Source organism: Varanus komodoensis, unplaced genomic scaffold (assembly GCF_004798865.1).
Source record: "Varanus komodoensis strain SLA01 unplaced genomic scaffold, ASM479886v1 scaffold46_3, whole genome shotgun sequence".
NCBI classification, from domain to species: Eukaryota; Metazoa; Chordata; class Lepidosauria; order Squamata; family Varanidae; genus Varanus; species Varanus komodoensis.
In genome coordinates this window covers 6,023,011-6,037,302 of record NW_025336044.1, presented here as the reverse complement: position 1 = coordinate 6,037,302, position 14,292 = coordinate 6,023,011, and the positions used below count along the sequence as shown (strand labels likewise).

Genomic DNA, 14,292 nt, shown 5'->3' with positions numbered 1-14,292 from the left:
GGGCAGTGGTTTGACAGGAAGAAATTGAGAGGGGTTAGTTTTGCCCTGGCTGTATCCTTGCACCAGGGAAAGTTTTGCATACTCCGCTTGTGCATGTCAGGGATGCAGTTAAAGATACAGGAACGGGAGAAAACAAGAAAAGAAAGCTGGGTGCACTACTGAATGCAGATATGGGTGTTCCTTTCTTCCCCCCAGCAACAGTCACTATGCCTTCCACTGCATACAGCTGACAAATTCAGCAGGTGAAGCTTCTGGCCACCACCACGCTTTTGTGCTGGGGAAAGTGTCCCTGGTTGCATGACTTCCTGTCTGTCTCTGCTAAAGGCTGCAAGAGCCCTGCCACAAAGCAGGGCACTGTCCTGATGGCAAAGCTTCCCTTTTGTCTGTCGTGCGCACACACACAGACTGAATAGCCACAGTGACCTCTGCTGTTCAAACTTGCAAGGACAACTTCCTGGAAGATGAGCTAGCTCGACTAGAGAATGTTTCAGGAAGGCAACCAAGGTGATTCTCTTAAGGAAGTATTTCTGCAGACCTGCAATGTCCAACCTGCAATGTTAGGGAACAATCCAATGGTCCTTCGACAGCTGCAGTGCGGGGACGGCACTCCGTTCTGGAGCAGCCCCCCTACCCCAATGCCCAGCAGCCAGCACAGATAAAGCTGCACTGGCTGCTCGCTGAAGCCTGGAAAAGCAACTTTCAATAGGGACTGGGGGGTGGGGGGGTGGGGAGAACTGGTCGGGATACAAGGCACCCTGTATCCCCTCTAGATTCCTTCCCTGTCCCCCTGAAACATCCATCCCTGCCAGGCAAGCAAAAGCCCCCCCTGCAAAAAATGCAGGATGGGAGGACAGGGAGACAGACAACCTCCACCACTCCCCCTGCTTTGGGCTGGATGAACCTCTGGGTTTGGGGGCTCAGGCTAATCTCAGTAAGACTGCGCCTGGATGCACCATTTGGATGAATTTAACCCCCCTCCCCCACTGCACACATTAAACCAAATCACACTAAGGTGGTGTATGCCTCCTTCTCCCCACAGTTTGTCAGCATGTTTAATTCTTTTAGACTATTTTAATACAAGTACTTCTAAAAACTACAAGGGCCATCTTTTAAAATGTTTTTCTTTCTACGGGCAGGAGGAACAGAAATACCTCTTCTTACATGATGCCTTGTGGAACACACACCCATGGAAAATAAAGACACACACTGCTCCCTCCAAAGTTCCTTCTCCCCATGCAATGTGATGCAGTTTTAATCAAATGATTAAACTTAGTGGCTAAAACTCATGCAATTAAATCAGCTGCGATTGCTTCCATTGGGAGATGCTTCCCATTTTTTGACTTTGGCTAAAATTAGAGCTTGCAAAAGGAAACAACAACAAAATGTCTGCTTTTCTTCTAAGAGAACTGCAAACAGCTTACCTTTGACTCAGTGAACTGCTGGTACTGCTGAAAGATCTGTTACCTGGGAAAAGACAAAGGTGAAACATTACAATGCTTACTACTGGCAGACATATAGGTCAGGTGTGCTACAGGATGCGGGGCATGCGGAGTCTGCAGCGCTCCAGACACTGTAGGGCTTGAAGCCGGCACATCAATGGTTGGGGAGGGTGAGAATCGTGGTCCAAGAACACCTGAAACACCACAGGCCCCTCACCCTGAACTAAACGTTTCTTAGAACTGACTATAAATGTGCAGCATTGTTGAATAGGGTTTCCGTGCACACACACCCTTTTTTGTAAATGAAGCTGTGCACAGTGAGGATCAGACAGGCCTTCCATACATTTTCAGATGGCGCGGACACAACTGTCTCCACAGACATTTCACTGCAGCTGTCATCTGTGGGCACTGCGAGGACTCTCTTGATGTGGCAATCAATGCAAAAATGGCTTCCTTCCTTCCAGCCTGATTCAAGCAACCAACATTTTGTGCTGGGGGAAATGGACTTGGGAGGGCTGCCAGGCATCACTGGCTTTTCTGGGTCTCGGCTGTGAGATCAGTGCGCAAGACCAAGGAGCAGCCAGCATCTGACCACAGTGGCTCTCAGGAGCTCCACGACTCTTGTCCATTTCGTGGGCTGGACATCACTCTATAGCCTCTGCAAGATTACCCTACAAGGTCTAAAACACAAAAGGGGGCATCGTTTGAACAAACGGCCTAGATCACCTTATGGAAACTGGTTCACTCTAGTGATAAAGGTCCAAGGGATGCATTATCTGCACCTTTCTGAAATTAACAGCATGCCTGCTACTTGCCATAACAACTTCAGAGCCTCTAGTTGCGCACTGGTGAGGGCAACTGCTCAAAAGGGGATTTGATTTCCTGCCCCCTCCCCTCCCAATGCAACCCAGAGACTTGTGAATTACATGCACTGGAAGCATTCCCATAAAAGTTGTCCAGTAATATCCTGGCAGGAATGCAGTGCACATAAGCACATGCGTAAGGGAGAACAAGTGGCAGCCAGGCCCACCCAATCTGCCCGCCCTAGTTTAGACTTATGCCTCTCACTGCCCACTTCCTATGTGCCAAGAAAGTGAAAGGGGAGACAGCAAGGGTGACATCAAGTGTTGTGCGCCAGTTCACGGCCACTGCAGACCTGCCTTCCTCCTCAGCGCATGACATCGCAATGGAGGTATGAGAAACAAGGAAAGCTTGTTCCATCCGATAGAAATGTGGCTCAGAAGCATACTCGGGAGTGCCAACATTTGCGAGCTGGGGAGACAGCACAGTGGCCGAGGTCTTTCTACTGTGACGCAGGTAAAGCTGGGAAGCAGAAAGAAGAGCATGCAATGGAACGTACAGCGACTGGTGCGCACATTAAGGAAAGCGAGCCAAGAGCGACACCAAGCTTCTCTATCTAGCGCTACCCAATGCCACTTCACTTTGCCCCAACCGATTACTTACTAGCCAACTCCTCCTCCTCATCACTGGAAGAACAGCCAATAGAAAAGACAGTTTTAGACTTAGGAATGAGCGGAGAGATGCTGAAGGAGAAGGAAATTCGTCTGGATGGCCGAGTTCGTCCCTGGGCTGAGAAGTGGGTTAACAGCAGACATTAGAGCATCCACTCCAACAACCACCACCACCACCACCACAACACACACCCATATTCTTGATAGCAGAATGGAGGAATGGTGGTAGGAGCGGCCAAGAACGAGCCAAAGAGGAAAAGCAAAAGCAGGCAAGACACAAGCATATGCGAGTTCAACAGCGACAGTCCTGAAGAAATGCAGCTTTCTTTCCAGCCGCATGCTACATTCACGGGCAGATCTTCGTAGCGACTCTTCAACGAGCTTTAGCAACTCTGCTGCAAAATGCAGAAACCTCCCTAGTTGATCATTTAGTTCATTTAGTAAAGGTGAAGGCAACTGACCCCCGCTCAGATGGAAGCAGCTCCCCGCGCACATCTTTGTCCTTAGCAAAACATGGACAAAGAAGGGCTGGGCAAAGAAGAGGCACAGCCCAGAAGTGCCCCATCCACAAGCTGCTGAGCCACTGCAGTCAGAAATGCAAGAGGGGAAAGAGGGAAGGGGAGAATCCACGAGTATAAGCTGCCACTGACTCAGCCAGCTCCTGACCAAGCAACCATTTTGCTTCCATGCAAAGACGTTTCCCTGTTCCTCCCTCATAGGACACATTTAAGGCACAATCCATACTAGAATGACAGTGACACCCTGGGTAACTTGCATGTGCTATTTTGGGCCAAGACAACAATAGCCAGGCAGATCTACTGCTCTTTCTGTCTTTGTGAGCCTTGTCCAAGAATCTAACCCAGGGCTCTCAAATTTTTTGAATAGGGGGCCAGTTGAAAGGTGCTAAGGATGGGCGTGGGCCACCAAGGCAGTGTGGACAGGGGGGCGCATGCAGGCAGAAAGGCAGGAGCATGCGTGCGCAGAGATCCTTTTCTCCCAATGAGTCCAAAACGATCTCCTTGCAAGCAAGCTGGCGCCTTGCCACACACATGCGCGTGGTGAGCTATGATGGGCCGGATCAATGGGCATGGCGGGCCGGATCCAGCCCGTGGGCCGTAGTTTGAGAGCCCATGATCTAACCCTTCCAGTGGGCAAGCCACACCTCTCTCTCAGTTTATCAGTAATGTTGTGGGCAAGCCACTTGCCACGGATCTCATATGGGTGTTTCAGCTTCATGGCCATCCCTGTGATGTACAAGATGGTGATCTGCCAAGGCCACCAAACAAGCTTCAAGCCTGAGCTGGAAAGCGAGTCCAAGTTTTCCACGTGACTCCAACCCTCTACCTGCTGAATCACATGCAAATGCCAAATGGACAGAAAAGAGGGAGTATTTGGCGGATCTCATATGCTAGAGCATGACGACAAGCTCTTAGCTGATGTCAACAGCTGAGCCGCTACATTAAGAAATTCCCAAGAAGAGGAGGAAGTTGGGGGCGGAACACAGAAAAGAGAACTGCATGGACCCTCAGGCAATAAGCCAACACCACATCCACAAGCTGCAAGGGAGCGGAGCTGGTGTATGAAGCGTGCCATACACCAGCGTCCCTCAAACTTCGAAACAGGGACAGGGATCTCAGCTCAGTGAAACTGCAAGGAGGAGGTCTCTCCCACGAAAGATTCAGGCAGCAGGTGGTGGGAAAGATGCCTACATGAGACCCTCACTACTCTACAACTGGATGAGAAGGACAAAAGGCTTCAGAAGGCAGCCTTCCCTGCCCTTAACCAAGCCTCTTCTGAAAGGCTTGTGGATCTTCACTGCCCCTTCCAGACCAAGTCGCTGCAGGATGCTTTGCATAATGATGGAGAGTGACACGGTATTGCTAGGAAAATTAATCTTTCCAGGCTCCAGAGAAGATGGCAGCTAAGCTCAGAAGAGACAGGGGGGACCTGTGCAGAGGTGCCAGATGACACAAGCATCCTTGCTAGTAACAGCATGTCCAGTGGGCATCCCGTCAGCCCCGGCCGTGCCGTACCACCGCTCACCACACAGTTCCCGCATTACGGCCTTTCACAAATGAACAACTAAGCAGAATCGGGGAGCACTGTACAAGCCAACATCACGAGAAGCAGGAGGAAGCCACCAAATCTAGCAGGACTGACTCATCAAAGGAAAAGTACGGTGTTACACTGCAGGGCCCAAGTGTGACCTTACCTTGCAGAAATCCTTTGATCAGATCCATGTAATTCTTGTGGGCGCCTCCTGGCCATTACCCCACAAAGCAAGAAGGGCAAAGACAGGGATAGTAAGTCTCACACACAAAAACAGTTTTGCAGGGATCCTGGCTTTCCAGTCCTAAGTGCATTCATTTTATTTCAGAGGGACTTCCCCAGAGTTAGCAAAATCCAGCACAAATGGGTCAAACACATGAAGCATCAAAGAAGCCAGCTGTGGGGATTTAAACACAGGCTCAACTATTTCGCTCAAGTCAGCAGGACACTTGAACAGACTTGGATTCAACTGGGCTGTGCTGAGGGCATCTCACTCCCATGTGCAAATACCAAACGCTCCCTGGGAGACAGCTGGTGGCGTTCTGGATGGGAACTCCTGATCACACTAGCAGGGGCTGCTGTGAGTTGAAGACCTAGCAAAATATGCAGGGCGCCAGGTTAGAGGAGGAGACTCTGCCATCCAAGCCCGCCCATCCTGCAAGTCGGCAACTCAACCCTTCCGCACAGGGGCCTGCAGCAAGGCTGGGAGGTGTAGGACTTTTCCCAACTCAATGTGCACAAGATTGTCTCCCCAGTAAAGGTGCCAGAAGGTTGCTTGTAAGAGGCACGTTCACTCAGAATGATAGTCTGTGCAGGTACAAGCAAGAAGAGCTCATGCAGCTCCCAGCATGCTATGCTGGCTGGAGAATGTTGGGAACTGGAGGGCTTTTTCCGTCTGAACATGTGCAGGACTGTGCCACTGGTCGCAAGTGAGCAAGCACAGGGAAAAAAGGGCCATGTGACCGATTGCCTGACATTGCCCATCTGCAGCACAGCAGAGAAAGAACACAGAAACAGAGCGAGTCAGAAGGGGCCTCCCGGGCCATCTAGTCTGACCTTTGGCTCCAGCTGCCTCCACTCATGACATGCCCACCATGTGGACGTCCAGAAGAGAAGTCCTCCAAGAGCTCTCCCAACATGGCTGACCATCTCAGTTGTCTACACATGGTAACACCACCTCAGAGCCATGAATTCAAGAGGAATATATTTCTGCCACATCCTACCCCGTCATGGCATGCAGGGAAATGTTTATTCATTCATTATATTTGTAACCAACCCTTTTCCTTTCAAGGAATGCAAGGCTGCTCCCAGTCCCGGCAGCAAGAGCCCCGTGACGTAGGTTGGGCTGAGTGCTCTGACTGGTCTAAAGTCACCCAGGGAGGTGGCTGAGTGGGGACTAGAACCCAGAGCTCCTGAGTCCTGGTCCCGCACTCTTACCCACTGCACCACCTGGCTCTGTTACCAGTCTTACCCAAATGATGCTGGCTATCCTTGGCATTCCTCTGATGTCTCTCACCCGAGAAGTGGCCTCCAAAATGAATGTTACTTTCAATGAAACCCAGAGACAGTCTTCTCTAACCTGGGCCCCTCCTAATTTTCGGAATGCAGTTCCCAGCATCTTGAACCACTGGCCATGCATGCAGACTGGGGTTGACAGAAGCTGACATCTGAAACATCTGGAGGGTGACAGGTTAGAGAAGGATGGCCTAGGAAGAGGGAAAGCTAGGGATGGACCAAACTTTCAAAAGGCCCCAGTGAGAAGAAAGGTCAGCAATGGAAGATTTCCCTTCTTTTCTCCAGCGGGGGGGGGGGGGGGGTTATTTTCAGAGGAGGGTTGTCTGAGATCTTTAATATTCCAGCAGCCTCCTAGCTGCTTTTCTAGGTTTCTTGAATATCACACAAAGAATCTTTTGTACATAATCTGAGGCAGGCAGGTGTGGGGAGAAGGATGGGCCAAACAGCTCCACAAGAAACAGGACATTTTGGACAATCTAGACTAGCAGCCAGCAGCCTGATTCACCATTGAAAAGTTCTGATGAAGTTTTGGCTGCCTTGCCCTCAAAGTCATATAAATGCCCTCTATTCTACTTTTTATACTTTTATCATACATTGATACACCACCTTAGTCACTAATAGGAAATCAAGGTAGCATGAAACAGTTTAAAGGAGTGAAACCCCAAAACAACAAAGACAAGAGAATTAAAACAGCAAAAACACTACAATTGTGTATTCTTAAAGGCTACATGAAAAAGATGCACCTGCACGCCCTTTCTAAAGGCCCAAAGAGAGGGAACAATTCATTCCACAGGAGAACAAACAATGCAGGTAGCAGTGCTCAGATCTGGGCAGATTCAGAGGAAGGCAGGTGACTCCCCCTCAAACAGAGCCATACAATTAAGAGTGGTGGGAGTCACCACTATTCACCACCCCAACCCTAGGTGAAACCCCTCCTGAGAAATTGCACTGACCTTATTAGAGAGCTCTTGGCTTCCCTTGAAGCAAACTGCAAAATCAGTTTCACGTTCACAGTCCTAGCATGGAACTCCAAAATTACTCCCACTTTTGCCTTAAATAGCACTGGAAGCAACCTTCAGAGTGTGCAAAGCTCCCCTAAGAGATGTAGCTACACTTATAAGGCCTTTTGTAGTTCAGCTTGAAATTCAACAGTTACCCCACAAAGGAACACTCCAAACTCACTACAAAGCCCACTACAATGGCCGTGTCTACGGGCAATTTTAGTCCTTGTTGTAATGCAGCATTGCCAGGGACAGTTACAATCAGCACTAACAACCAAACTACCTGGAATGTTGTGGATAAGGACTCACCACTGTTGTCAAGGCCCAGCATTTTCCTCTTACCACTGCCAGCCTCCTCTGAAGGAGATGAGAGAGGCAGCTGGGAGACATCCAGCCTTACTGAAAATACCCGCCCACCTCCCACTGTACTTAAGCCAGGCTGCTGTAGTCTCCTGGAATATAATAAAATTAACACAGGAAGGGAGAGACTTTGTTTTTACTTTGTACTTGCTATATACTCAGTCTAGATTAGTGAAGGGGTCTGCAATATGTACACTGAATTGCATTTGACTTAATTGACTGTACTAATATTTTTGTTTACATCCATTTTTCCTCTTCCTGCCCCATCTCTCTTTCCTTTTGTGCTCTGTCTCTTCAGATTGTAACTTGCATGCAAGGATGGTTTGTTTTGTTTTTAATCCTTTCTAAATTGCTCCAAGAGCTCTTTTTTGGCTGTACAGTAGAAATAGCATGCTTTCTTTAAGCCTAACAAAAATTCTCCACCAAATAATGAATAAAATGTGAAAAATGTGGATGTTGATGGTTTTAGTGAGAACTGCAGTACAGCAGCTTATAAACAAACCACCTCACTCTTGCATACGCACACATGTGTGCGCACCCCCCCCCCCACCACTCCAGGAAAGGCAACAGGATCTTGACTCACACAAGTCAAACTTAAGCAGAGTTATGGGAAAACAGGGAGTTTTCCAGTCACCACCACTAGGTATGCTCTTCCCTTTATGGAGGGATGGCATTCATTAACAACTGCACGCTGCTTCTCACTGCCCCCTCTCATCTGTTTCCCAACTTTTATTTTGCTCCAGAGTTGGAAGTCTTTGGCTCATTCCATGCAGAGCTCCTATAAAGCCTCCGGTTCTGCATGAGGCTGACAAGTTAAGAGCGGCTCGGCATCTGCTTGCCATCAGCTCATGTCTTTGGAGAGGGAGGGCTGTTTGGGAGAGCTCGGGACACATACTGAGTTGAGGTTTCTCTCTGGAATGTAAAGAAGTCAACAGACCTCGGGTTCTTGCAGAGACTTTCTAAGCAGCCTTCTTTTTCTCCAAATTGCACTCAAAGAATGCAGGAACCCACAGATCTGGAGCCCTCTCCCCTATGCTCATTAGTGCTAATTTATATACGAACAGCAACTTATGCTCTCCCTATGATTGGAACACAACCTTATGGCAGATCTGTGGTAGCTCTGTTTTTTCTCTTCCCTGTTTGCATATAATAGCCAAGGCTCATTTCACCCAGATTTTCTTGCCCAACCCACGATTTGTTTGGCAGACAATGATCAAACAAGCCCTGGGTCGTTTGCTTCCCTCCTCCTTTGCTCATTCCCTATATCCCAAATACTTCTGTAGGTAAAGTATTTATCAGCACTGACTGGGGCTTTTCATTGACTACTTTTGCCTACCCTCTCTGTAAGCCTGACGAAACAACACAGGATTAACTTCTATTGTTGGGATAACAACTTGAAAAAAAGATAGTAGCCAGCTGGTTATTTGCTTCTTCTTTGAAAATTTATTTTAAACAAAAAATAATTATATGATGGGCTGGGGAATGAGAAGGAAAATTGATGCAATGTGGCACAGGAAGTATAGAAGCAGCTACTCCAATGAATGGACTTTGTTTTGGTTACTATTGCTAAGGGACAGACAACCTCGTGTCAACATTGGTATTAGTCATAATCCTGAGAAAATGACATGGTTCTTCCAAAAAGGCACTCTCCTTCCCTCACAACACCCCCAGGATGAAATAGGCTCCCTCCAAAGAGGCTCCCTCCAAAGAGGCCAGGCTCTAGGTAAAAATGCAGAAGGCTGGGAGAGGCGGCACTTAGGTTAAAAATAAAGGATGACTCGCAATGCCTTGTGTGTTTTTCAATTCTGCTCCCCCCAGGGGAACTCCAAGCAACAGACATAGCTCCCTATCACCACCTATCTGCGCCATACTCCCTCTAGGCGAGTTCAGATGGGACAGAGTAACTGGCCTAAGGCCACTCCATGAGCTTCATGGAGCTTGTGGCTCAGAGTGGACAGTCTCCCCTCACCTGCATCATGGGGGCCCGACTGGCCCCATGTGGCAGCAGTAAATGGGGCCAAGGCCTTGTCTTTCCTTCTGCTCTCCCTGCCCAGACAGCTGCCAGATTGACCTTGAGAAGGGTCCCAGTGGATCAGAGCAGTGGGTCCCTCGCTGGGGGCTTTGGCGACTAGGACGGGGCACAGCTTTCACTCCTCACCGCTTCAGCCCACTGCTGCGACCACGCTGGCCAACCGGCTGGCTTGCCATGTGTGTGCGAAGCTGCGCCAGGCCAGAAGAAGCCCGCACTCCAATCCCCACTGTGGAAATCTGGTTGCAGTTTTTTACTGAAAGGGGTTGCCCCAGAACCTAAGACTAATCCTGGACTCCTGAGTTTCCTCTTCGGCTCAGGCAATCCTTTGAACGTGCGCAGACACCAAGTCAGTACTATATCCTGCAGCAGCCATCTCTGTGACTGTCGGGGTCACTCACAGACTCCACGCCACTTGCTGCAGTGCCATGTTGCCCGCTTCAGAGCCCATGGGGCAGAATCTGTTCTGAAGCCATGTTCTACGGCAGCGTTTTCTGATTTTTTCCAGGAATACCAAACTTGTACAATGCTCAAAGAAAAGTTTGCCTCCCCCACAACTTGTGAAAATGGCTTTCTTTTTGAAAGAAATTGTGCCCGCCCCCAGGCATTTCCTGCCTGCAGACTCCTTTTGATTCCCTACTGAAATCACTTTCAGTTAAGGCATCCATTTTAACTGTGAAATTATGGGAAAGTTTGCTGTTATTGTTTTAAAGGCAACTTTTAAGAAAATGGCACACGTGCAAGATTATGCCACCTGTTCTGAAATTAGGGGTGTCTGGCCAAAATTAAGTAGGGGTAGAACCAGTCAGATGTCAAGATCCTGGAAAAATTATAGAACGGAACTGTTCTGTGCCAGTTACTTCAAGTACCAGCACCATCCACCCTTAGCAGTGCATAGGAATCAAAGCATGAAAGTAATTCTGTGGCACTCAAGAAGTCCATGATAAGATCAATGGAAATATGCAAACCAACCAGCCAGCTCACAAATATTTTGCACTAACAACCCCCAGCCCCCATACAATCATCCAACATTAGAGATTTCATCACATTTCCACCAGATAACAAAACACGTTTAAAAATTACCTGTTCTATGCATCTCTCAAAACCCAGAGATACATGAAATAACTAAGTGGGCATGCTCAAAGGAGATACCATTAGCCATAGTGCAGAGGTTCAATGATCAATTTGTGCTTATGGCATATTCTTTTTGAAAAAATAGATTTCCACAGTCCAGTGAAGAAAGAGCCACTGGAGTAATAATTATTTCACTACTGTCATTGATTATTACACTACACTACACTACATGCATACCCTGCTTTTCCTCCTCTTACAAGGTTCCTCTCCTTCCATTCTATCCTCACAGCAATGACCATGAGAGTAGGGTAGGGTAGGGTAGGAGTCAGTGGCTGATTCAGTGTCATCCATTAAGTTTCATCACTGAATGGGGACAACAACCCAGATCTCCAGAGTCCCAGTCCCACACTCTTAATCACTACACCACCCTGGCTCCTGTAGGCACACAGAATCCTGTAACGGATGCCAAGGGTGGAAGTTAATGCTTGTTCCCTCCCTGCCACTCCTAGCCCACAATTTCGTTTCTCTGAAGACAGGCCAAAAGGGTCTGCAGCTCAGTGGCACAGTGCACACTTGGGATGCAAAAGGTCTGACAATTCCTTCCAGGTATCTCAGGCAAGATAAACAAGCAACTCACCAGCAGAATTGCTGGAAAGACCTTATCTGAGCTACTGCCCACAAGCGGGGCAAAAGGCCTGACTCAAGTCAAGGTAGCTCCATGTATTCCTGACCAACATGACACGGAGCTCCAGCAGAGCAGGGAAGAGGAAGAGGCTATTAGTACAGCAAAGGGGCAGTCACAGCCAATGCTGAGTGCGTCGTGAAATGTGTACTCACTGTCTGGTCCAGCCTGGGCAATGGTCATCAGTGACAAGGATTTGGTCAACGGAGGAGACACGGGGTTTGTGCTGTAGGTGAAACGTGGCTGTGCTCTTTGGCGGATCTGGAGAAGAAAGGCGAACCGAAATGAATGTGGCCTCCATGCTGCACAAAAGGTGGTGGGCAATACGTGGGCCGAATGCGGATCCAGCCCGCCACCAAATTGTCTTTGAATCTGGCTGCATGATGGTGGCTGTACCCATACAGGAAAGCTGTATTTTCACTTTCAAACGAGGCGAGCCAGGAGGGAGGCACCTTGCTTTCATGGAAAGGTGTGCTCCCCTAGCAACCAAAATTATGAATTAAAACAACCTGTTCAGATCCAGCAGTTAAAGAAAATGCTGTGTTTCTGCCCAACTCCTGCAAGCTTCATAGCACAGAAATAGGGTGAAGAGGGACCAGACCATAAGAGGGCAGACAGGTAGACATACTGATGGTCAACCTGCCCCAGAACTGTTCAACAGAACAGGTGTTCTCTTGTGCCCGAAGAAGTTTGTGTACAAGCTTGTTAGCCCTACTTGCTGGCCTATCTCTGACCTGAGCTGGCTGTGCTGCAGCTCACCGGACAGGGACTCAAACCAAGATGGTCTATCACGGTCAAACCTCCAAGGATGGCAGGAGGGACAGAATGCACAGAAGAGGGCCCCCAGGCCCCAACTGGACACTCTGGGGTCCCCCCAGTAGCCCTGCCCCTGGTGCCACCCCCCCTTCTCCATCCACAGATGGTTTGGTGGTTTCCTGCCTTTTGTGCAGGGTTTCCCCCATGCTAAAAGGTCCAAATGCTTCTCCGAAGCCCGCAGACCACATGAGGTTCAGCACTGCCAGCCTGGAAGAGCCTTGCTTACCTGACGGTCAAAGCCCTGCACTTCTTGCTCTGATTCCAGCTCCTCTTCAGTGAGCGAGACCAAGGAGCCCCGGTCATCACTCGCTGGAGGGCTCTGCCGGAGATCTTTGGTGGTCAGGGATGACGACTCGAGACCTGGCGGTGGCTTCTTAGTAACATCAGGCTCTCCAGCAAGGCCTTCTAAGCTGTAACTGAAGACAAATTCTAGGTATTAAGTTTTGTAAATGCTGGATGGAGCAACCACCAAACGATTCATCCCTGTCTGAGCTCATGTTGGGCATTCTGAAGAGAGGTCAGCCCATGATGCAGGGAACCAGATCCCGATAACCTGAAAGTCCAGAGCAGGCTGCTGAACCATTTCCATTTCAGAGCTTTGGGGAGGGGGGGCAAGATCATATTTTATCTTAAAGCTTTTCCAGCTATTAGCAAAGCCCTAGGAGAGGAAATTCAACCAGCAAGGGTGGGGGGACTGGGAAAGTACCAAATTGGGATTCCAGGGGAGCCAGATGTGGGCCCTGGGCCAGAGGTTCTGCACCTTTACTGTAGCGGATCACAGTGGCCTTTCAATGCATCGCATTGGTGTATAGATGCAAACATTTTTTTAAGGATGGCACAGAGTTTGATGGCACGGAACAGCCAAAGCCATGAAGACTTTTCAGTATTAATAAACCACTGGTGTTTCTAATCTTTTAATTATCTAATAGAGGACTGCGAAAGTGGAAACTATTCCTTGGTGCAGGTTTGTTCCCTCACTGCTGCCAAGTTTGTGCCAGCAGGAAACTTTCTTGTCACCACATAAAGTGATGGCTGGGGGTGGGGGGAGGACTGCCCAAGGCAATGCTGGGCCTTCCTACTGTCCCCTCCCCCAGTTCTCTCATACACACCCACATGCCCCCACTCCCTTCCACCCCTCTCACACAGAGATCTGCACCAAGAAACTTGTCCCCCTTCTCTCTGTCTCTCTCTCTCTCTCTCTCTCTCTCTCTCTCACACACACACACACACACACACACCCTTTCCCCTCCACAAACAGGTATGCACACTGCCTTGCCCTCACCACTCTCTCTCCCATGCACATCCTTTCTCTCTCTGTCCTCCTTTATTTCTCACACACATCATCCCCACAAAGATACACCATCCACACACAGGAGGGAGGCAATGGCAGGCCTGGAAGAACCTGCGGAGAGATGCAAGGTCTTTGAGGGAACTCTGCCTGGGAGTGAGGTGCCTAAAACCATGCCAGGAGGATGAAGAGGACCTTGGTTGCCCATTGAGGAACCCAATGGAAAACAGGGAACAGAACAAGGCATCCTTGATGAGAGTATGGCCGGTTGGCTCAGACACTGAATGGGAGCAAAGCCAGTGAATACACTAACTAACTAGGTCAAAATATGTTTGGCAATTATCTTTTACTGTTTCATGTCATAAATCTGTTAGGCTACAGATACTAGGAATGCATCTTGAGAACTTATTGCATGGATGTTCACTTCTTCACCTCATTTGTTTTAATGGAACTATCAACTATGCCCACAGATATGTGATGTAATCTCTTTTGTAATTTCTAATACTAATTCTTATGTATGTCGCTTGGGAAGCGATCCATCTGCAAATGCTCCCATACTAGCCCCAT

General features: G+C 48.8%; 1 protein-coding gene across 11 annotated transcripts in view; it reads right to left on the bottom strand.

Moving 5' to 3' along the window:
• Positions 1 to 14,292, bottom strand: part of AKAP13 (A-kinase anchoring protein 13) — a 268,166-nt gene that overhangs the window by 45,350 nt on the left and 208,524 nt on the right. For 10 of the 11 annotated variants that reach the window (XM_044444959.1, XM_044444962.1, XM_044444958.1 and 7 more), the window contains 4 exons: positions 12,664 to 12,853; positions 11,777 to 11,882; positions 2,904 to 3,029; positions 1,422 to 1,464 (listed from right to left, as the gene is read on the bottom strand). In XM_044444959.1, coding sequence (XP_044300894.1) covers positions 1,422 to 1,464; positions 2,904 to 3,029; positions 11,777 to 11,882; positions 12,664 to 12,853 — 465 coding nt within the window. The remainder of the gene's footprint in view (positions 1 to 1,421; positions 1,465 to 2,903; positions 3,030 to 11,776; positions 11,883 to 12,663; positions 12,854 to 14,292) is intronic. The other variant, XM_044444964.1, reaches the window with a different exon arrangement.